A 22,708-nucleotide genomic window follows, 5' to 3' on the forward strand; every position below is an offset into this window, starting at 1 on the left:
TTAAAGTCCTGAAAAGAAAAAATTGCCAACCAAGAATCTTATATCTGGGTAACCTGTATTTCAAAAAATAAGGGCAAGATTAAGACATTCCCAGATAAACAAAAGCTAGGGGAGTTTGTCACCACTAGACTGGCCTTATAAGAACTGCTAAAGGGAATTCTGCAGGCTAAAGGGAAAGGACACTAGACAACTGACTGAAGCCATATGATAAAGATCTTTGGTAAAAGTAACAATATAGGTATATATAGATGCCAGTACTGTGATATTTTTGGTCTGTAACTCCACTTTTTACTTCCTACAGAATCTAAAATGCAAATCCATAAAAAGTAAGGACAAATAAGTGGTTTTGGAGTCAATGTATAAATATATAATTTGTGACAAAAACAACATAAAGGTGGAGGTAGAGAGTGGTACAGGAACATAGTTTATGTATGCTATCGAAGTTAAGTTAATATCAAGCCAAAAAAGATTGTTATAGATTAAGGATGTTAAATTTAACCACAAAGAAAATATCAGAAAAATATGCACAGAAGGAAATGAGAAAGAATTCTCAAGGATTCACTAAAAAATATCAATGAAATACAAAAATAGTAATGTAAGGAATAAATGAGGGACAAAAAGGTATAAACAACCCAAATGTCCCTCAGCAACTGAATGGATAAACAAAAGTGGCATATACACACAATGGAATACTACTCAGCCTGAAAAAGGAATGAAGGTATGATACATGTTATAACATGAATGGACCTTGATGACACCACAAAGAGACAGATTGTATATGATTCTATCTATGTGAAATACCTATAATATACAAATAGCTAGAATGTGTCTCATAGAGACAAAAAGTAAAGTACAGGTTAGCAGGGGTGGGGAAGGGGGAATGGAGAGTTAACACATAATGACTATAGGGTTTCTTTTTTGGGGTGATGGGGAAGTTCTGTTTAATGGATATGGTGAGGGTAGTACAAAATTGTGAGTATTATTAATACCACTGAATGATAGGCTTGGGAGTGGTTGAAACAGGAAAGTTTATGTTGCATGAGTGTTTCCACAATCTAAAAAAAAGAGCAACTAAAAAGACAATAACAATTAAATGCATGACAATTAAATGGATATAAGAATGAAGGAGAGGGGAAACTAAGATGGCGGCTAGCTGAGACAGGGTGAAAAAAATGCCTCCGTGAAAAACACTAGCTAAAAACCAGAAAGTGACCTAGAATACTGGTTACAGCGATGTGCCAGCTGGACGAGGGCTACTAGCTCCAGAGGGGCTGTATACTTGGTGAAACCAGGAGTTGGCATTCTGAAACGAGTGAGTAAGCTGGCTGGAAGACCCGCAGCTATGCGGCAGGCTGGGGAAGCCAGGGTTTAGCCTTTGGAGACCGGCTGGCTCTTTAAAAAAAAAAAAAAATGGAAAAACCCAGGAGCGGCTACATCTGCGATTGTGGGAACAACGCAGTAAAACACAGCAAGAGGGGGCTGGGCGGGCCTCTCGGTGTCTGGCTGGGAAGATAGCCCACAGCAGATACGCTTGGGTCCGGGGGAATGGAGGGGAGAGCCGGAAGCAGAAAGAAACCCCGCAGCTAGCAGCTGGATAAACTCCTTCCTGGGGCCATGCCCAGAGCCCAGAGCCCCACCAGTTGTCCCGGAGCTGGGAAGGAGGAACTATGCGAGGAGGAGGGGGCTGAGACTCCCCGTTCGGCCATTTTTGCCTCAGGCTGAGAGCGTGCCGCCACACGGCCCGGTGGCCCGGGGCTTCCCTTGTGGGACGGCACGCACTGGTGACATAGCACGGCGTTCCCTCAGCTGAGCTCCTGGAGGAGCATGGCTGGGAGGGAGGATCTGCTCGGAGAACCCAGAGAGGCTACGCCAAGTCCGGTGGTTTGTGGATCAGCAAGAGAGAGGGTCTGGGGCTGAACTGAAATGAAGGCTTAGACTCTCGTGGTGGCCTAGAATCTCCGGGATCCTGGGGGGTTTGAATACTAAAACTGCCCTTCCTCCCTGGCCACCCATACATACGCCCCACATTCAGGGTGGACGGCTCCAGCAACACACCCAAACGGAGTTCTCCAACTGAACCCACAAGCATCATTTCCCCACACACCATGGGAACAAAGTTGAGAACTGACTTGAGGGATAAGGTGACTCACAGACGCCATCTGCTGGTTAGTTAGAGAAAGTGTATGCCACCAAACTGTGTTCCTGAAAAATTAGATCGACATTCCTTTTTCTTTAAAACTTGAAAGAACCCTATTAAGCAAAACAAATGCAAAGAGGCCAAATACAACAGAAAATCTTAATGTATATGATAAAACCAGAAGATATGGAAAATCCAACTCCAAACACACAAATCAAAATATCGGAAGATACACTATACCTCGCAAAATTAATCAAAGAACTACAATTGAGGAATGAAAACATGGCAAAGGATTTAAAGGACATCAAGAAAACCATGGCCCAGGATATAAGTGACATAAAGAAGACCCTCGAAGAGCATAAAGAAGACATTGCAAGAGTAAATAAAAAAATAGAAGATCTTATGGAAATAAAAGAAACTGTTGGCTAAATTAAAACGACTCTGGATATTCACAATACAAGACTAGAGTAAGCCGAACAATGTCTCAGTGTCCTAGAAGCCCACAGAACAGAAAATGAAAGAACAAAAGAAAGAATGGAGAAAAACATCAAAAAAATCAAAATGGATCTCAGGGATACTATAGATAAAATAAAACATCCAAACTTAAGACTCATTGGTGTCCCAGAAGGGGAAGAGAAGGGTAAAGGTCTAGAAAGAGTATTCAAAGAAATTGTTGGGGTTAACTTCCCCAACCTTCTACACAATATAAATACACAAAGCATAAATGCTCAGCAAACTCCAAATAGAATAAATCCAAATAAACCCACTCCAAGACATATTCTGATCAGACTGTCAAATACTGAAGAGAAGGAGCAAGTTCTGAAAGCAGCAAGAGAAAAGCAACTCACCACATACAAAGGAAACAACATAAGACTAAGTAGTGACTACTCAGCGGCCACCATGGAGGCGAGAAGGCAGTGGCATGCCATTTTTAAAATTCTGAGAGAGAAAAATTTCCAACCAAGAATACTTTATCCAGCAAAACTCTGCTTCAAATTTGAGGGAGAGCTTCAATTTTTCACAGACAAACAAATGCTGAGAGACTTTGCCGATGAAAGACCTGCCTTACTTCAGATTCTGAGGGGAGCCCTGCTGGTGGAGAGACAGGGAAAGGAGAAAGAGATATAGAGAATTTTAACAGACATATATAGTACCTTACATCCCGAATCACCAGGACAGTCATTTTTCTCTAGTGATCACAGATCTTTCTCCAGAAGGGACCATAAGCTGGGACATAAAACAAGCCTCAAGAAATTTGAAAAAAATTGAATACACTCAAAGCTCATTCTCCAACCACAATGGAATACAAATAGAAGTCAATAATTTTTGAACTGTAATTCCACTAGTTACTTCCTACATGATATAAAATACACAAACTCTAAGGACAAATCAGTGGTTTTGAACTCAATGTAAAATATGTAATTTTAGACAACTATATAAAGGTGGGGGAATGAAGGAGTATAGAAACGTAGTTTATGTGTCCTATTGAAGTGAAGGTGGTATCAAAGAAAAACAAGATTGATATGGATTTAAGAGGTTAATTTTAAGCCCCACAGTAAACACAAAGAAATTATCAGAGAATATAACCATAGAGATGAAAAGTAGAGTTTGGGTTAAGAAAAATGGGGGAATGGGCAATGGGGAGTTAAGAAATGAGCGTGGAGTTGCTGTTTGAGGTGAAGGGAAATTTCTAGTAATGGATGGTGGGAAAGAGCATTACAACATTCTAAACGTGATTAATTCCACTAATGAAAGGCTAGGGAGGGGGTGGAATGGGAAGATTTAGGCTGTATGTATGTTTCCACAGGTGAAAAAAAAAAAAAAAAAGACAGTCTAACTAGATGACAATTGAATGCTAAGGATGAACTTGGATGGGACTGGAGGATAGAGGACAGGTGGCTCAAAGGGACACAGCTGAGACATAAGGAAAAGGAAATATAGAATGTAAGCTTTGTATCATTGTTGAATCTATTGTACTTCTTAGCTGCGCTTAATGGGATTGCATAAAAGAATGTTCTTGTTCATGGGAAGTACATACATGAATTATAGTGTATGTTCAAGGGTGTGTGCAGCTAACTCTCATATGTTCAGAAGACAGAGCAATAGATGATGGATGATAGATAGGGAGGGAAAGAAATAGCGATGTGACAGCATGTTAAAGTTGGTGGATTGAGCTATCAGGGGAGGGGGTCAGGGTATGATGGAATTCTGTGTATGGGGCTAGTATTGTTTTTGCAACTGTTCACATAACTTTGAATTTATTTCAAAAGTAAAAAAAAAAAAAAAACAGAAAAAAAAAGAATGAAGGAGAAAAGACTCAAAAGGACATCATTGGGAGATCGATCTAAGATGGCAACTGTGGAACCGGAAACCACCCCAACTCCTAATCCCCCACCTACAGAAGAAGAGAAAACAGAATTTAATCAGGAGGTTGCTAACCCAGAACACTATATTAAACATCCACTACAGAACAGATGGGCGCTTTGGTTTTTTAAAAATGATAAAAGCAAAACTTGGCAAGCAAACCTTCGACTGATCTCTAAATTTGATACTGTTGAAGACTTTTGGGCTCTGTACAACCATATCCAGTTGTCTAGTAATTTAATGCCTGGCTGTGACTACTCACTTTTTAAGGATGGTATTGAGCCCATGTGGGAAGATGAAAAAAACAAAAGAGGAGGACGATGGCTAATTACATTGAACAAACAGCAGAGACGAAGTGACCTCGATCGCTTTTGGCTAGAGACACTGCTGTGCCTTATTGGAGAATCTTTTGATGACTACAGTGATGATGTATGTGGAGCCGTTGTTAATGTTAGAACTAAAGGTGATAAGATAGCAATATGGACTACTGAATGTGAAAACAGAGAAGCTGTTACACATATAGGGAGGGTATACAAGGAAAGGTTAGGACTTCCTCCAAAGATAGTGATTGGTTATCAGTCCCATGCAGACACAGCTACTAAGAGCGGCTCCACCACTAAAAATAGGTTTGTTGTTTAAGAAGACACCTTCTGAGTATTCTCATAGGAGACTGCGTCAAGCAATCGAGATTTGGGAGCTGAACCAAAGCCTCTTCAAAAGCAGAGTGGACTGCATTTAAATTTGATTTCCATCTAAATGTTGCTAAGATATAAGAGAAGTCTCATTCGCCTTTGTCTTGTACTTCTGTGTTCATATATTATTATTATTTTTTTTAATTTTGGCTAGCATATCCACTACCTAATCAAAGAATTACAGTACACATCATCCCCAGAATCCATAAATGTGTTCTTGGCCCACTCTGTAATAGCTTAGTAGAATTACATTACAAACACATTTACCCATCCACTATATTCAAAAAAGAACTTGGCATTTCTATACCTTAAAGGAAAAAAAATTCAATGTTCCATTGTATGCAGGAGCATATTTTGCTGGTTTGGAAGAATATGATGCATACAGTTTTCTAGCAATTTTCTTTGTTTCTTTTTACAGCATTGTCTTTGCTGTACTCTTGCTGATGGCTGCTGGATTTTAATTTATTTGTTTCCCTACTTGATAACATTAGTGATTCTGATTTCAGTTATTCATTTTGTTTTGCTTTTGTTTTTTTCTTCATGTAACATTGGTGAAGGATCCAGGAATATGACAAAAAGGTGGAATAAACATTAATTTGTGCAAAAAAAAAAAAAAAAAAAAAAAAAGGATATCATTGGGACATATGAAAAAATGGGATATAGTCTATAAGTTTTATATCAACCTTAAATTTCTTGAACTTGATAACTGTACTTAAGGTGGTTACATAGTGAATATCCTGTTCTTAGGAAATGTACAGGGAAGTATTATGTGTTCAAAGAACATAGTGTGTACAACCTGCTCTTGAATATTTATAAGACAGACAGACAGATAGATGAGATGATGGATGGGTGGACAGAAAGACAGACAGATATTAGGTAGGTTGTCAGATAGATACAGCAAATGTAGCAAAATATTAAAATTAGTGGATCTGGGTATTGGGGGTGGGAGTGTGTTAGAGCTCTTTGTATGGGTTTTCTATTATTTTCGCAACTGTCCTGTGAGTTTAAAATTAATTCAAAATAAAAAGTAAAGGAAAAAGAAACCACTTTCACTGTATAAATATTCTACAGTCTATTTAACTATTTCTCTCATGTTGGACATTAAGTAGTTCTCAGGTTTTTGGTATTATAAAGTTCCAATAAATAATTTTGGCCATAAATCTTTGATATTTCAGGACATTTCCTTATATTCTAAGACGCAGAATCACTCAATGCATATGAACACAAAATTGTTTATTTGCTATCTCCTTCCCACCTACTTTTCAGGGTAGGCAGATGAAGAAACAGACACAAAGTAGACAATGCATACAAAGTTCTGACCACTCATACTTAACCCTTCCTCTCCTGCTGAAGACTCATGGAGACCAGGGGGGATCCCTCACTTGCCTTGATGCCTCATCCTGGAAAATGCCCTGCTCTTCAACTACCAGTTCAAAAAGACAATGACAGTGCTGCTTTTAATAATTAACCATGAGAACATAATCACTCTAGGACCAAAATGCCTCTAAAATCTTTTATATTTAGCCAAGAGAAATGTGACAGGGTAAGAAAAACCCTACAGGAGAAGAAAAAAAAATAACAAACCATCTATCCTGCACGGCACTGATTTTCCTTTGCACTGCCATCCAAACAAGACAAAATGGGAATAAGAAGAATATCACTGGAGTTGTAAATGAGATGATGGTTGTAAAATCTAAGGACAATGCCTAGTAGTGTGCTGGTCTGAATCTATTATGTACCTCAGAAAAGCCATGTTACATTAATCCAGTCTTGTGGGTGCAGACTTACTGTGGGTGGATCTCTTGATTAGGTTGTTTCCGTGGAGATGTGACCCACCCATTCATGGTGGGTTTTAATTAGTTTATTGGAGTCCTTAGAGAGCTCAGGGAGGGAGAGAGAGTCCAGAGTTGACACAGACCCAGAATTTGGAGATGCTAAACTAAGAGATGAAGCTCAGAGTTTGCCCTGCAGAAGCCAAGAAAGGAACCACAGACGCTTAAGGAGAAAGCCACTGGAATCAGAAGCTGAAAGCTATGCAACCTGGGAGCAAAAGACCAGCAGACGCCAGCCACATGCCTTCCATGTGACAGAGAAATTCCAGATGCCATCAGCCTTTTCTTCAGAGAAGGTATCCTCTTATTGATGCCTTAATTTTGACATTTTCAAGTCCTCAGAACTAAAAATTTGTGAACTAATAAATCCCCTTTATAAAAGCCAATCCAAGGAGGGTGGGGCAAGATGGCAGAGTGGTGAGGTGTGGAATTTAGTCTCTCCCCTAGGGCAACTGGTAATTACCCAGGAACTGTATGAAACAGTGTTTTGGGGATCTCCAGCAACCAGTCATGTATTGTATACAAGTTTGGAACTGCTGGAAAAGCTGAGATTGCAGTGAACTTTGTAAGTTCCCCTGACCAGGGGTCTGGCACCCCTCCCTGCCCCGACCCCATGGACTGTCTTGCAGCTGGCTCCCTGAAAGGAAAAAAACAACAGTCTGCTGGGAACAAGAAGTGGGGCTCAACTCAGCCTCAACTGCAGAATTAATTAACAAATTAATTAACTAATTTTTAGAGCTGGGGGTGCTAGAGAAGGGCTGGACTCTAGGAAGGGGTTCACATAAAAGTGGGCACCCATTCTCTGGTTCCAAAAAGGCTTTTTTTTCCCTACATGTTGTCCTTCTCCTTTCTCATTGACTCCTTATCTTTTTACACTTCAGTAGCTCCCTGCAAGGGTGGAATTAAAGCTGTTGGAGAGTAATTATCCAGATAATAGCCCAAAGTGCATCTTTAAATACTCTATTCTGACACTGACAAAACTTTCAGGCTGGGGAAATGCTTTTAAAAGGGACTTCTCTTTTTTTCTTTTTTCTTTTTTTTTCTTTTCTTTTCCTTTTTTTTTTTTAATTTAAAAGTAACATGTGGTTATTTTCTATCAGACAGCCCAAGTTGATGGTCTAGGCTAGTCTTGGGGGGAGATGGAGTAACCAGAACTTCTTTGAATTTCAGATTTACTTCTGAAGAAAGTCTCCACCCCAGTTTTTAATTGGCACCTCAGGCTGACCAAGGAATTAAGCTGGAGTTGCCCGAAAGAGGAGAGAGGAGAAGGGAATAGTGCCCCTGGGAGACAGCTAGAGTCCCTAGGATTGGGAGAGTGGAGGGAGGTCCAGCTCAATTGGCAGCCCTCCTTCTGGGAACTCAGACACCAGGGGCTAGAATTCAGATTCCAGCTTCAGTCAGTCACACCCCTGACAGGCTCAGAGTCTGCAGAGAATTCAAGGCACCTCACCTCCTTACACTGGAGGGGGGGCTATGGGCTGGCAAGCGCCATCTGCTGGACAGGATAGGAAAAGCACCGAGTCTATGGACCTCACAGGAGGGTCTCATTCTCAAGGAAACTCCATATCCTCCTCATGAGATCTGGGCCTCTCTAGACTGGGAAAACCTGACTGGAGTAGACCATATCTGAGGAGACCCTCTCACAAAAAGGCTACACAGAGGCAGGGCAAGAAACAGAAAAACAAGAGGTGAAAAATTCTGATTAACTACATAGAACCTAAGCTAGAGGTCTAGAATGAGTTGAACAACAAAGGTTAGAAAACAAAGCCAACCAACAAGAAACCCCTAGGTAAAAGAGTGAAAATGAGCTCCAGAATAAACTAATCAAGAAAATTAGATGCCTAGATAACTTAAGATAATGAGCTATACTAGGAAACACAAAAATATGAACCAGCCAAAGGAACAAACTAATAGTTCAATCAAGATACAGAAGTTGAGGCAATTAATGCTAATACAATTCAATAAGCTGAGGGAAGAAATGGCAAAAGAGATGAAGGATATAAAGAAAACACTGGATGACCATAAAGAAGAATTCGTAAACTTGAAAGAAACAAATGGAAGAACTTATGGGAATGAAGAGCACAATGGAGGAGATGAAAAACACAATAGAGGGACACAACAGTAGATTTGAACAGGCAGGAGAAAGGATCAGTGAACTGGAAGATAAGACATTTGAATTCATACACACAAAAGAACAGATGGTGAAAAAAAAAATGGAAAAAATACGAGCAGGGTCTTAGGGATCTGAGTGACAACATGCAGTACATGAATATATATGTTATGGGTATCCCAGAAGGAAAAGAGAGGGGAAAGGGGGCAGACAGAATGATAGAACAAATATTCACTGAAAATTCCTCAACTCTTATGAATGACAGAAAATTACAGATTCAAGAAGTACAGCATATCCCAAACAGAACAGATCCCAATAGACCTACTCCAAGACACTTACTGATCAGATTGTCCAATGTCAAAGACAAAGAGAGAATTCTGAAAGCAGCAAGAGAAAAGCAATCTATCACATACAAGGGAAGGTGATAAGACTATGTACAGATTTCTCCACAGAAACCATGGAGGTGAGATGAGAGTGGTATGATATATTTAAGATACTGAAAGAGAAAAACTGCCAGCCAAGAATTCTGTATCTGGCAAAACTGTCCTTCAAAAATGAGGGAGAGATTAAAATATTTTCAGACAAACAGACACTGAGAGAGTTTGTGAATAAGAGACCAGCACTGCAATAAATACTAAAGGGAGTGCTACAGGCTGATAGGAAACTGTCTACAAGAAACTCACTTTAGACACAAGGACAAAAATAGGCTGAAAGTGAAAGGTTGGAAAAAGTGAAAGGTTGGAAACAGACATTTCATGCAAACAACAACCAGAAAAAAACAGTAGCTATATTAATATCACACAAATTAGACTTCAAAAGTAAAACAATTAAAAGAGACAAAGAAGGACACTATATATTAATAATTATTATAATTAATTATAATTAATATATATTAATAAAAGGGTCAATTCATCAAGAAAACATAACAATATTTATGCACCAAGCCAGAGTGCCCAAAAATTCATTAGGCAAACACTGAGAACATTGAAAGGAGAAGTAGATATCTCTACAATAATAGTTGGAGACTTTAATACATAGCTCTCATCAATGGATAGAACATCTAGACAGAGGATCAATAAAGAAAAGGAAATGTTGAATTGTACGATAAATGAACTGGAATTGACAGACATTTGTAAAATACTACACCCCAGAACAGCAGGATACACATTTTGCTCAAGTGCTCATGGAACATTCTCTAGGATAGACCACATGTTGGGTCACAAAGCCAAGTCTCAACAAATTAAAAAATATTGATATTATACAAAACATTTTCTCGGACCATAATGGAATGAAGTTGGAAATAAGTAACAGGCAGAAGGTCATAAAATTCACAAATATATGGAGGCTAAACAACACCCTCTTAGAAAACCAGTGGGTAAAGGAAGAAATTACAAGAGAAATTAGTAAATACCCCAAGGCAAATGACAATGAAAACACAACATATCAAAACTTATGGGATGAAGCAAAAGTGGTGCTGAGAGGGAAATTTATTGCCCTAAATGCCTATATTAAAAGAGAAGAGAGAGCAAAAATTGAGGAATTAACTGTTCACCTGGAGGAATTAGAGAAAGAACAGCAAACTAACCCAAAGCAAACAGAAGGGAAGAAATTACAAAGATTAGAGCAGAAACAAATGAAATTGAGAACTGGAAAACAATAGAATCAACAAAACCTGAAGCTGGTTCTTTGAGAAAATTAACAAAATTGATGAACCATTAGCTAGGCTAACAAGTGAGAGAGAGAGAGAGAGGGAGAGAATGCAAATAAATACAATCAGAAATGGGAAAGGAGATACAACTACTGACCCTGCAGAAATAAAGGAGATAATGAGGAGATACTATGAGCAACTACATTCTAATAAACTAGACAACATAGATGAAATGGACAACTTCCTAGAAAAGCATAAACAACAAACATTGACTCAAAAAGAAATAGATGACCTCAACAAACCAATAACAAGTAAAGACCTTGAGTCAGTCATCAAAAAGCTCCCAAAAAAGAAAAGCCCAGGACCAGATTGCTTCACATGTGAATTCTACCAAGCATTCAAGAAAGAATTAGTACCAATCCTGCTCAAACTCTTCAAAAACACGGAAGAGGGAAAGCTACGTTACTCATTCTATGAAGCCAACATCAACTTAATACCAAAATCAGACAAAGATACTACAAAAAAGAAAACTATAGACCAATCTCTTTAATGAATATAGATGCAAAAATGCTCAACAAAATACTTGCAAATTGAATCCAGCAGCACATTAAAAGAATTATACACCACGACCAGGTGGAGTTTATTCCAGATATGCAAGGCTGGTTCAAAACAAGAAAATCAATTAATGTAAAACACCATAGTAATAAGTCAAAGCAGAAGAACCACATGATCATCTTGATCAATGCAGAAAAGGCATTTGACAAAATTTAACATCCTTTCTTGATGAAAACACTTCAAAGAATAGGAATAGAATGGAACTTTCTCAATATGATAAAAGCAATATATGAAAACCCCACAGCTAACATCATACTCAATGGGGAAAGACTGAAAGTTTTCCCTCTAAGATCAGGAACAAGACAGGGATGCCCACTGTCACCATTGTTATTCAACATTGTGCTTGAAGTTCTAGCTAGAGCAATAAGGCAAGAAAAAGAAATAAAAAGCATCCAAATTAGAGAGGAAGAAGTAAAACTTTCACTGTTTGCAGATGACATGATTCTATATGTAGAAAATCAAAAAAAATCTACAGCAAAGGTACGAGAACTAGTCAATGAATACAGCAAAGTGGCAGGCTACAAGATCAACATGCAAAAATCTGTAATGTTCCTATACACACGTAATGTGCAACAAGAGGAGGAAATCAAGAAAAAAATTCCATTTACAATAGCAACCAAAAGAATCAAGTATTTGGGAATAAACTTAACCAAGGCCACAAAAGACCTTTACACAGAAAAGTACAAGAAACTGCTAAAAGAATTGAACAGGACCTAAAAAAAACGGAAGAACATACCATGTTCATGGATTGGAAGACTAAACATAGTTAAAATGGCAATTTGACTAAACTGATTTATAGATTCAATGCAATACCAATTAAAATCCCAATAAATTACTTTGCAGAAATAGAAAAACCAATAACCAAATTTATTTGGAAGGGCAAGGTACCCCGAATAGCCAAAAATATCTTGAAAAACAGGAATGAAGTGGGAGGTCTTAAACTACCTGACTTTGAAACATATTACAAAGCTACAGTGCTCAAAACAGCATGGTACTGGCATAATGACAGATATACTAACCAACAGAATCAAATTGAGTGTTCAGAAATAGAACCTTGCATCTATAGAAAATTGATCTTTGATAAGGCAGTCAAGCCAAAACAACTGGGACAGAGCAGCCTCTTCAATAAATGGTGTTTGGAGAACTAGATATTCATTTCCAGAAGAATGAAAGAGGACCCCTATCTCACACCTTATACAAAAATTAACTCAAAATGTATCAAAGACCTAAACATTAGTGCTAAGACCGTAAGACCCTTAGAAGAAAATGTAGGACAACATCTTAAAGATCTTGTGATAGGAGGTGGTTTCCTAGACCTCACACCCAAGGCATGAACAACCAAAGAACAAATAGACAAATGGAATCTCCTCAAAATTAAACACTTTTGTACATCAAAGGACTCTGTCAGAAAAGTAAAAAGGCAGCCTATGCAATGGGAGATGATATTTGGAAACCACGTATCAGATAAGGGTTTAATATCCTGAATATATAAAAGGATCCTACAACTCAACAATAGGAAGACAAACAATCCAATTAAAAAATGGGCAAAAGACATGGACAGACACTTTTCTGAAAAGGAAATAAAAACGGCTCGAAAACATATGAAGAAATGCTCAACTTCATTGGCTATTAGGGAAATGCAAATCAAAACCACAATGAGACATCATCACACACCTACCAGAATGGCCATTATCCTAAAAACAGAAAATTACAAGTGCTGGAGAGGATGTGGAGAAAGAGGCACACTTATTCATTGTTGGTGGGAATACAGAATGGTGCAACCACTCTGGAAGACAGTGTAGAGGTTCCTCAGGAAGCTAAGTATAGATTTGCCATATGACCCAGCTATTACATTGCTAGGTATATATACTCAGAGGAACTGAAAGTTAAGACATGAATGGACATTTGTAAACCAATGTTTATTGTGGCATTATTCACGATTGCCAAGAAATGGAAACAGCCCAAATGTCCATCAACGGATGAGTGTATAAACAAACTGTGGTATATACACATGATGAAATATTATGCAGCTGTAAGACAGAACAAAGACATGGAACATATAATAATATGGATGAACCTTGAGGACATTATGTTGCAGGAAGTTAGCCAGAAACAAAAGGACAAATACTATATGGTCTCACGAATATTAACTAACATTAATAAGCAAACTTTGAGAGTTAAAAGCTGATAACTCAGACTATCAGGAGATAGAAATAGGGTAGAGATCCAGCATTTGATGCTGAAGGACTACAGAATGTTCAGCAGGACTGATTGTATAGATCCAAAAATAGCATAATACTGTGTGACAGTAGCACAATATTGTAAGTACACCGAACAAAGATGTCTGTAAGTCAAGCTGAAAGAGGTGGGATAGGGGAATGTATGACACCAGAGGTAAAGGCAGATGATAAAGACTGGGAGTGTATAACTTGGCAAAAACTGGAGTGGCCGATGACTGTTACTAAATGTACAAATATAAAAATGTTTTCACACGTGGAAGAACAAACGAATGTCAACCATGCAAGGTATTGAAAAAGGGATGGTATTTGGGAAAAAACATAATCAAAGCAAACTGGAGTATATGGTCAACAGTAACACTGTAATATGTTTCCATTAAATGTTAACAAAGGCAATATACCAAAGCTAAATGTGTATGAGAGGGGGATACAAGGGAGGGATATGGGATGGATTCTTGGTAGTGGTGTTGTTTTGTCCTTACTCTTGTATTGTATGACATTTTATTTTTCTTGTCATTATCTTTTTTATTACTCACTAAAAAAAAAAACTTTTTTTCACAGTAATCAATATGTTCAAGTGCTGACTATGGTGATAAATGTACAACTATATGATGATACTGTGAACAACTGTACACTGTGGATAATTGTATGGTATGTAAATATATCTTTATAAAATTGTAGGAAAAAATATAAATAGGGGTAAAAGTGCTAGAGAAAACATGGAGAGAGGGATATACCTATTTTTTGTTGATGAGGAAGCAGAACGGTGTAGCCTTTCTGGAGGTCAGTGTGGTGGTTCCACAAGAAAATAAATATGTGGGGGCCATAAGATCCTGCAACCTCATTATGGAAGATCTGAGAGCAGAGACATGAATGGACACTTGCACACTGGTGTTTATGGAGGCATTATTCATGATTTGCAAAGGGTGGAGGTAGTGTAAGGGTATATCGAATGAGGAACAGAATGGTGAACTGTGGTGTATGCATGCAATGGAATATTGAGCAACTACAAGAAGGTGTGAAGCTATGAGACAGACGAGGTGAATGGATCCTGTAGACAGTATTTTGACTGAAGTACATGAGAAACAAAGGCAAACACTTTAATGCCTCACCGATATGGACTAACTACAACGTGTAAACTCAGAGTTGAATCTTAGAGCACAGCCTAACAAGGGAACTATTATTGTAATGGTCCCTAGATTGCAAGCTCTTACAGCAGTCAAATCTATTACTGAATTGTAATGGCCATCTCAAAACTCTTAGATGCAGATCCCCTTGTGGATAACCTGACTGGTCTCTGAAACATTGTTTGACACCTGAAACTCAGAGCTAGAGGTCAGCAGATATGAATGTCAGTACTAGCGCATACAGCAACTGTTAAAAAAAAAAAAAAAAAAAAAAAAAGGCTGAAAAAGAGCCCAGACTTCAATTAGTGATATGAATGAAGCAGACCTGGTTAAGATTAAGGCAAATCGGGCCAAAGGGTAAAGGGTGAAACTGACTGTGTTTTAAAACTTCAACTTCCATGTGAGATCAAGGGAAGAGATGTTTAATTGGTGCAGGATCTATATTTTCTGAACAATATAACTTCTACAGTCAGTTTGTTCAAACACCACGATTACATGGAACTTTGAATACGAAGTGAGATATGGTAGGTTTGTATAGGTTAGAGTGAAACAGCGACACATCCCAAAGTAATCTGAGCAGAGAATAAAAATATATATGCAGGGCCCCCTTGAGAAGCTGGGGGAAAATGCAGAAGTGTTGGACTTCCTCACCTGAATTGTTGCTGATGTTCTCACAAACATTGAGGACCTACAGCTTGGTATGCCGAGCCCTCTATCTTGGAGCTTGCCCTTAAGACGTTTGTTACTGCAAAGGAGAGGCTAAATCTGCTTATAATTGTGCCTAAGAGACTCCCCATGAGTGCCTCTTTATTGCTAAGATGTGGCTCTCTCTCTCTCTCTCCCTAGCTAAGTCAACTTGGCAGGTGAACTCACTGCCCTCCCGCCTACATGGGACCTGACTCCCAGTGGTGTAAATCTCCCTGGCAACACAGGATATGACTCCTGGGGGTGAGCCTGAACCCAGCATCATGGGATTGAGAACATCTTCTTGACCAAAAGGGGGATGCGAAATGAAATGAAATAAGATTTCAGTGGCCAAGAGATTTCAAATGGAGTTGAAAGATCACTCTGGTGGACATTCTTACGCACTATATGGGTAATACTTTTTAGTTTTTAATGCATTGGAATAGCTAGAAGCAAATACCGGAAACTATCAAACTCCAACCCAGTAGCCTTGACTTTTGAAGATGACTGTACAACAATGTAGCTTACAAGGGGTGACAGTGTGATTGTAAAAACCTTGTGGCTCACACTCCTTTTATCTAGTGTATGGAAGGATGAGTAGAAAAATGGGGGCAAAACTAAATGAAAAATAGGGTGGGATGGGGGGGTGATTTGGGTGTTCTTTTTTACTTTCATTTTTTATTCTTATTCTGATTCTTTGTGGTGTAAAGAAAACGTTAAAAAATAGATTGGGGTGATGAATGCATAGCTATATGATGGTACTGTGAACAGCTGATTCTATACCATGGATGATTGTATGTTATGTGACTATATCTCCATAAAACTGAAATTAATTAAAAAAAAAAAGCCAATCCATTTCTGGTATATTGCATAATGGCAGCTCTAGCAAACCAGAACACACAGTGTACGTGCTCAATAAATAAATGTTAGCTCTAATTATTCCAGTTTCTAGCAAATCAGATACAAAGAGCTGGGCTGCATCACAGACTCCAACCTCCAGGGCACCAACTCTGATCCCAAGCCCCTCTCACCTCACCCACCAACCCATCATACGCTCCCCAAGAAGAGGCCTGTGCACCAGCCTCTTGTCCAGAATACTCTAGCACATGGTTAGTACAGGGTTAGTACAAAAGGCATGGAATTTGGAGTCAGACCTGGGTTTGAATTCTGACTTTGCCATTTATTAATCATGTGGCCTGGAGTGAGTTACTTAAACTCTCCTAATCTCGGTTCCACCATCTGTAAAATGGAAGGAAACAGTCCCATTCAACCTGAAGAGTTGTTGAAAAGTTGTAAGAGAATGTATCCACCATACCTAACACACTTCTGACAGAGTGGGTGCCCCATAAAGGGCAGCTCTTTGTAGGACTGTGACCACCCTCAAGTTCTACTCAAGTCCTGTTACCTCCAGGAAGGGTTCCTTGGCTCTGCCAGTTCTCACCTGTCTGTCATATCCTCAAGCATGTAGAGTGTGTTAAATTTAGAATTTGGGTGTACATCCTCTTGCATTTTCCCTAACCGTTTTGTGTAGACAAGTCTTATCTTTCCAGTTAAGAATCTGGAGAATAAGAACTGTATCTTATTCCACACCTAGGGAGCCAGGTACAAAATAAACCAGGAATGGCAATGAAATTCTAAAATCACAGACAACTGGAAGTGGTTCCCTGGAACACTGTATTAAGAATTCTGAGGCTGCACTTTGGGTTCACTGGGGAAACAAGTGCTAATTATAAGTATCTGCCATGGGCACCGAATGAAGGCATGGCAGCCACCCAATTATCCGCCATCCCTGGAGGAGGCGCTCAGTCCCAAGTTAAGCGACCTTACCCCTCTGCCATGCATGCCCAGTGAGTCTGAGCCAGGACAGGGAGAGCGTGCAGAGGAGTGGAGGCGGCGGGAGGCACTGACCTGCGTAGCTCCGCCCTGTGCTCATATTGGTCGGCAGCAGCGTCCATTTGTCGGTGACAGGGTTGTAGTACTCCACTGAAGCCAAGTTGCAGGATCCGTCATCCCCTCCAACAACATACAGAAGCCCGTTCACTGCACAGACCCCTGGGAATCAAACAGAGGCCATAGGAGACATGACAGCAGGAGCACTGAGGGGTGGGCATCCATGAGAGACAAACGTAGACAACTCTGGCGGTTCTTTCCCCGCTATATGGAAAGAGAATTGGGTCTGCGGGACTGAGTTTGCTCACTGGAAGAATTCCCCTATTTAACAAGATCACTTCTCTGACCAGGGAGCTTCCTTTATTCCATGGTCCCAAAGAAGTTCCCTGCCCCCAACCCTTTAGATATGTAGAGCATTACAGGCTGGCCCCTCCCCGCTGAGCCATGCTCTAGGTGCCAGCCCACTTCCCATGCCCAGCTGAGCTGCACTGCTACATCTCTGCTGCCAAGATTTCCCCCCGATAAACCTTATGTTCAGTCTGCACTGTGTGATGCTAGTGACTGTGTCTGCGATCCCTTGACATGGGTGGAGTCAAAATTCATACACAGTTCCCAGAGATGAGGCGCCCCACCCACCCTGATCTCAGAAGGAACCGGTCTGCACGTCTCATGCAGCAGGGACTCAAGTAGGAGAATGTAACTGGTGGTCACCAAGACTTGAAAAGGCCACATCGTGTGTTTTTTCAAAATTAGATTAAGGGACTGACAACATTCAAAAAAACAAAACAGTGATTAGCACCAGTGACGATGTAGGAAAATCAGTAGACTCAAATGCTGGTGAAAGTATAAAGTGCACCACCTCCCTGGAAGGTGTCGAAAGCATATATGCTCCCTCTGACTCAAAAATTTCACTTCTGGACTTTAATTTTAAAAAAATAATTTAAAATATGTGCATAGATTCAGCTATAAGGGCCATTTACAATAATCAAAGCATTACTTACAGTAAAGAAAAGTTGAAAATAACCTAAGCGTCCAATAGTAGATTAGTTATTTAAATTATGATATAGCTATTTAAATATCAGGTAAATATATTTAGTGTAGTGAAAGATATTCATGAAAGATTGTAACATATGTTTTAAAAGGTTATAAAATAGTATTCTAGAGTGATTCCATGTTTTATAAAAAAATAGAAATATCTACATGTGAATACTTATATTTACACATATTTCCATCTAAACTTAACTCTCAGCTTCTAGAAGACTAGCTTTCTTGATGGCGCTGTAATTCCTTGCTTGTGTGGCTTGAGGCTAAATGCCAAGTAATATCACAGCAGCTTTAGGCTATGAGTCAATTAATAAAATCCCTTCTGTTTATATATCCAACAAGTGAGCTACAAATGGGCTGAGCAAATAGGTATTATGAGTAGGAAAGAAATAAATCTGCCTGAAAGTCACCTGTTTGTCTTTCCAACCCAGGAAGCTGGGAGAAGCCTACACTTGCATAAAGCAAGGAGGCATAAAAGAAGATATAGCAAAACAGGATACGACTCATAGGCCAAAGTTCTAAAAGGAAATAGCTTAACAGGGTGTCAGGCTCCAGAAAATAAAAATCTAGGCATTCTACAGTGACTCACTATACAAGAAGGAAAAGGGGAAGGGAAGGAAAGGACGGAGAGGTAGGACACAGAAGAGAATAAGGAGAATCAACCAGGGCCTGGCTATCCCTGAAAGAGAGGAGATGGGTTTCAGGTGGGAAGTAAGTGCTTTGCATAGCCAGGTGCTGGCAAAGTAGAGCTAGAACCAGGTCGTTGTCTGGCCCACGTCTGCACAGCTTTGGGCTTAGCTACCCAACAAAGCCATTGGGCAGGGGGCACAGACGACAACCAGCAGGGTTGTTCTGGGTCTGTGCCCATCTGTGGGCAGTGAGAGTCGTAATGCTTCAATGGGAGAGAAGGGGCCCCCTGCATCTCAGAGTGGGGCCCTGTGGCTAGATTTCTGGGTCCCAAGCTCTCCTCTCCTCTAACCCAGGACCCACCCTGCAAATGGACAGCCACTGTCCCAGGTACAAGATCAGTCCCAGGCCCTGGGAGATTTACCCCTCTGCGTCTGTCTTAGGGTTAGCATTTGCAGGGAGGAAATACCCACAACCCCTAAAGGGGAGAAGGGGAGAGCACCTGTTACCTGCATTGCGCCGGCACATGTTCATGTCTGCTACCTGCTTCCAGGTGTTTGTTCCAGGATCGTAAACCTCGACACTCTTCCTCACCAAGGGCCCATCATGTCCACCTGTGGCATACAACTGTCCGCTCAGCACCCCAACCCCTGAAAGGCAGAGCACAGTGTCCCAGCCTCGGGCTTGTTACAGGGACCAGAAACCAGGAGGCCGGGCATCCAGACCTGGCCAGTCCTCACCAGTGGGGGGCCCTGGGGAATGCTGTTTTATCTCCCTGAACTGTAGTGTCCTCATCTGTAAAACAAATACAATGACACCTGCCCACTTCAAAAGACTGTCCACTGCAAAACTTTGAAACATAAAGTAACTATGACCTCATTTTTGTTCAAAGAAACATAAATATACGAAGTGTGTATGTTAGGGGAGGGGTGGGTATTCAGATGCAAAGGAAAAAGACAAAAAAAGACTGAGAGAAATCTATTAAAATATTAGAAGTGGTTATTCCCGGGTGGTAGGATTACATTTGTTTTCCTTTGGGCCTTTCTAATTGCCTAGTTTTCCTACAATGTATATCACTTTTACTACTCAGCCTTATATCTGTTGAGCAAAAAGAGTTAAAAACTGAACAGAGCCACCCATTGGACTGGCTGAGCTAATTATGGAGATTTCCCTGCTTGCCTTTTAAGCAGAAGCTGCTTTTTCTGCCCCCTTTTCTCCTCCTTAGATGGTAGAATGGGCATTAGGTCACTCACAATGTTGCTCAGCCAGAGCTGAACTGCATCATGTAAAAGTTTTAGGGTAATCCTTTAAAATCCTTTCATACAAGTCAAGGAAATAAAATCCACAAAGAAGGAGGGCAGCATGGTACCCTAAAAAGGGCAGCTGATCTGGTAGCTAAGACATCTGGTTCTGACCTAACTTGCCTGCTGGGGAGGGCTCTTCCCCTTCCTGGGCCCATTTGTAAAGAGCGAATTGGACTAGATCAATAATACCCATGGACCATGCACTACTCCACCCCATGGACAGGCTGCATCTCAATCAGCTGGGAGCTTTTTGAAAAGAGATTCCAGGGCCTCCCTCCCAGAAACACTGGCCAAAAATCAGACAGAGCACCTGAAGTGATTGGAATGTGCAGGCTGGTTACTTCGTGTGGACAAAGACCATGTCTGTCTCATCCACTTCTGTTTCCCAGTCCCTGATGGTAGAAGGTTCTCAACAAATACTGTCCAAATGACAAAATACGCAAAATCCCTTCTAGCAATTTATACTAGTGCACTAGTGATTCCTAGCAATTGCCCTGAGCTGACAGCAGGTGGCACTCCTGTACCAACAATAGCTACACTTGGTTTTATAAAAAGCAATGTTCCAAAGCTGCCTCACCTTCCCCTCTCCAAGCTCAGCAGGAACCAGCACACCCTGGGACCCAGCAATGGCCTCTTTTTCCCCATAACCATCTGCTGGTGTTGTCCACACCCTGCTGAGGAAGTTAGCAGCCATCCGAGCACTGAGGGCACCACTGTCCTGGCAACTGCCCTTCTGTAGCCTCATCCATAACCTTCACCCAGTTTCCTAGACCTAGAGCCATAGAGGCTCCCAGTGTCTCAAGGAGCCTCAAGCAGCCAGGGTCTCTGGTTTCTGGGTCCTCAGCCATCAACCACACCCCCTACCCCCACCCCAGGACAAGTATGTGCATTCCCAGTTCCAGAGGTGAGAGTTCCCCAAATCCTAGGATAGGGTAGCACCATAAAAAGGCTGCTCTGGGAGCCTAAGGCCAGGGCTCTGACAATAATCTGAGGAAAGAGCCCACCTCTGGAAGAGGGACCATCCCCTAAATCGAGGTTATTGTGCCTCCTAGGGCCACAGGGAGCAGAGCTGTCACCATCCAGGATCTGCAGCCCAAGTGAGAGGTGGGAACTGGGTTAAGTGATCACCTAACAAAGACCCCCAAGGGAGCCTGACAGAGAGGAGGCAGCTCCACCAACAGGGATTAGTCCAGATTTTCAAAGGCTAGATCTGTCTTCATGGCATCGCACTGTGTGCCGCCACCCCCCCCCCCCACCCCACCGCTGGAGGAGTTCTAGAAGCAGCCACACATCTCTGTGAGTGCTCTCCCAGGAAAGGCTAATTTATAAATCCTTGCTGTCTAACTGCAAAGGTCCTGATGGGATTATTCACATTAAAGGAAAAGAAAGGGAGGTAAAATAAAGTATAATGTTAAGTTGTTGGTCTCAAGAGCCACCTGTGAGCAAAAGAGACATTGCCTGAACCCTGAGGCCTCCCCGGTACCTGCACCACTGCGGCGGGTGCTCATGTCTGCCACGTAGATCCACTCGTTGGTAGCCGGGTTGTACTGCTCCACGGTGCTCAGGCACTGCCGAGAAGCCCCATCATAACCCCCGACCGCATAGAGCTTCCCTGGAACAGACAAAGCAGCTAATGGTGATGTCAGTGACAAGTCCACTGAGGCCCCCTTACCTCAATTAGAGTTCAGGGCCACTTCCCTCTGGGGGGCACCACCCCATGCCCCAACTGGGTGAAGCATCCTTCGCATTTCTGCCTTTTCCTCCCTCTTTAGCCTTGAGTTCCTCAGGAGCAGCACTGAACCTCTTTCTAAATAAGGACCCCCAAATACCTAGCATGAAGCTATGGCCTAGCACTGCAGGGGCTCAACATATTCTTGCTGGTGAACCATGCTAAGTTTTCTCTAGAACCAGGCACTGGACAGATGGAATGCTAGAAGGACCCAGCTATACAGACAGACAGACAGACTTTCTGGCTAAAGGCTCACAATAGCAGATAAAGAAAATATGGAAAAAAATTCTTCATTGAGAACGCAAACCCTATCTCAGCCATTGTTTCCTCCTTGCCTCACTCCAGTGGGTGGAATGTGTGAATGGGTGTTCTGTGTACATCCTGGGCTGGGATGGCTGGAACATATCTTCAGATTCCCTTGTTATCTCTGAACCAGGCACAAGAACCCTGAAGCACCATCACCTATTTTTTAAATATCCAAGAGCATCTACCTGGGGTTCAGGAAGGTGAGGTTAAGCAGCAGAGCATGAAATTGGGATTTGAGCCATCCCAGAACAGAAATTCAAACATTTTGGATTTAACATGTAGTCTTAGAATGCAATGGGAAGTTCTCTTCTGTCGGGGGGCTGAGAAGTGTGTGTATGTGTGTGTGAGGGGGGTCCTACCTC

General features: G+C 41.0%; 2 protein-coding genes across 5 annotated transcripts in view; one reads left to right on the forward strand and one right to left on the reverse strand.

Moving 5' to 3' along the window:
- Window positions 1-22,708, reverse strand: part of KLHL3 (kelch like family member 3) — a 190,094-nt gene that overhangs the window by 8,167 nt on the left and 159,219 nt on the right. For all 4 annotated transcript variants that reach the window (XM_037801301.1, XM_037801300.1, XM_037801303.1 and 1 more), the window contains 3 exons: window positions 21,795-21,923; window positions 19,517-19,657; window positions 17,355-17,498 (listed from right to left, as the gene is read on the reverse strand). In XM_037801301.1, the coding sequence (XP_037657229.1) occupies window positions 17,355-17,498; window positions 19,517-19,657; window positions 21,795-21,923 (414 nt within the window). The remainder of the gene's footprint in view (window positions 1-17,354; window positions 17,499-19,516; window positions 19,658-21,794; window positions 21,924-22,708) is intronic.
- Window positions 4,484-5,668, forward strand: LOC119507955 (eukaryotic translation initiation factor 4E-like). Its single transcript, XM_037801305.1, has one exon. It carries the CDS (start codon window positions 4,487-4,489, stop codon window positions 5,138-5,140), a length of 654 nt encoding a protein of 217 aa, XP_037657233.1. The 5' UTR covers window positions 4,484-4,486; the 3' UTR covers window positions 5,141-5,668.

Source organism: Choloepus didactylus, chromosome 13 (assembly GCF_015220235.1).
Source record: "Choloepus didactylus isolate mChoDid1 chromosome 13, mChoDid1.pri, whole genome shotgun sequence".
NCBI lineage: Eukaryota > Metazoa > Chordata > Mammalia > Pilosa > Megalonychidae > Choloepus > Choloepus didactylus.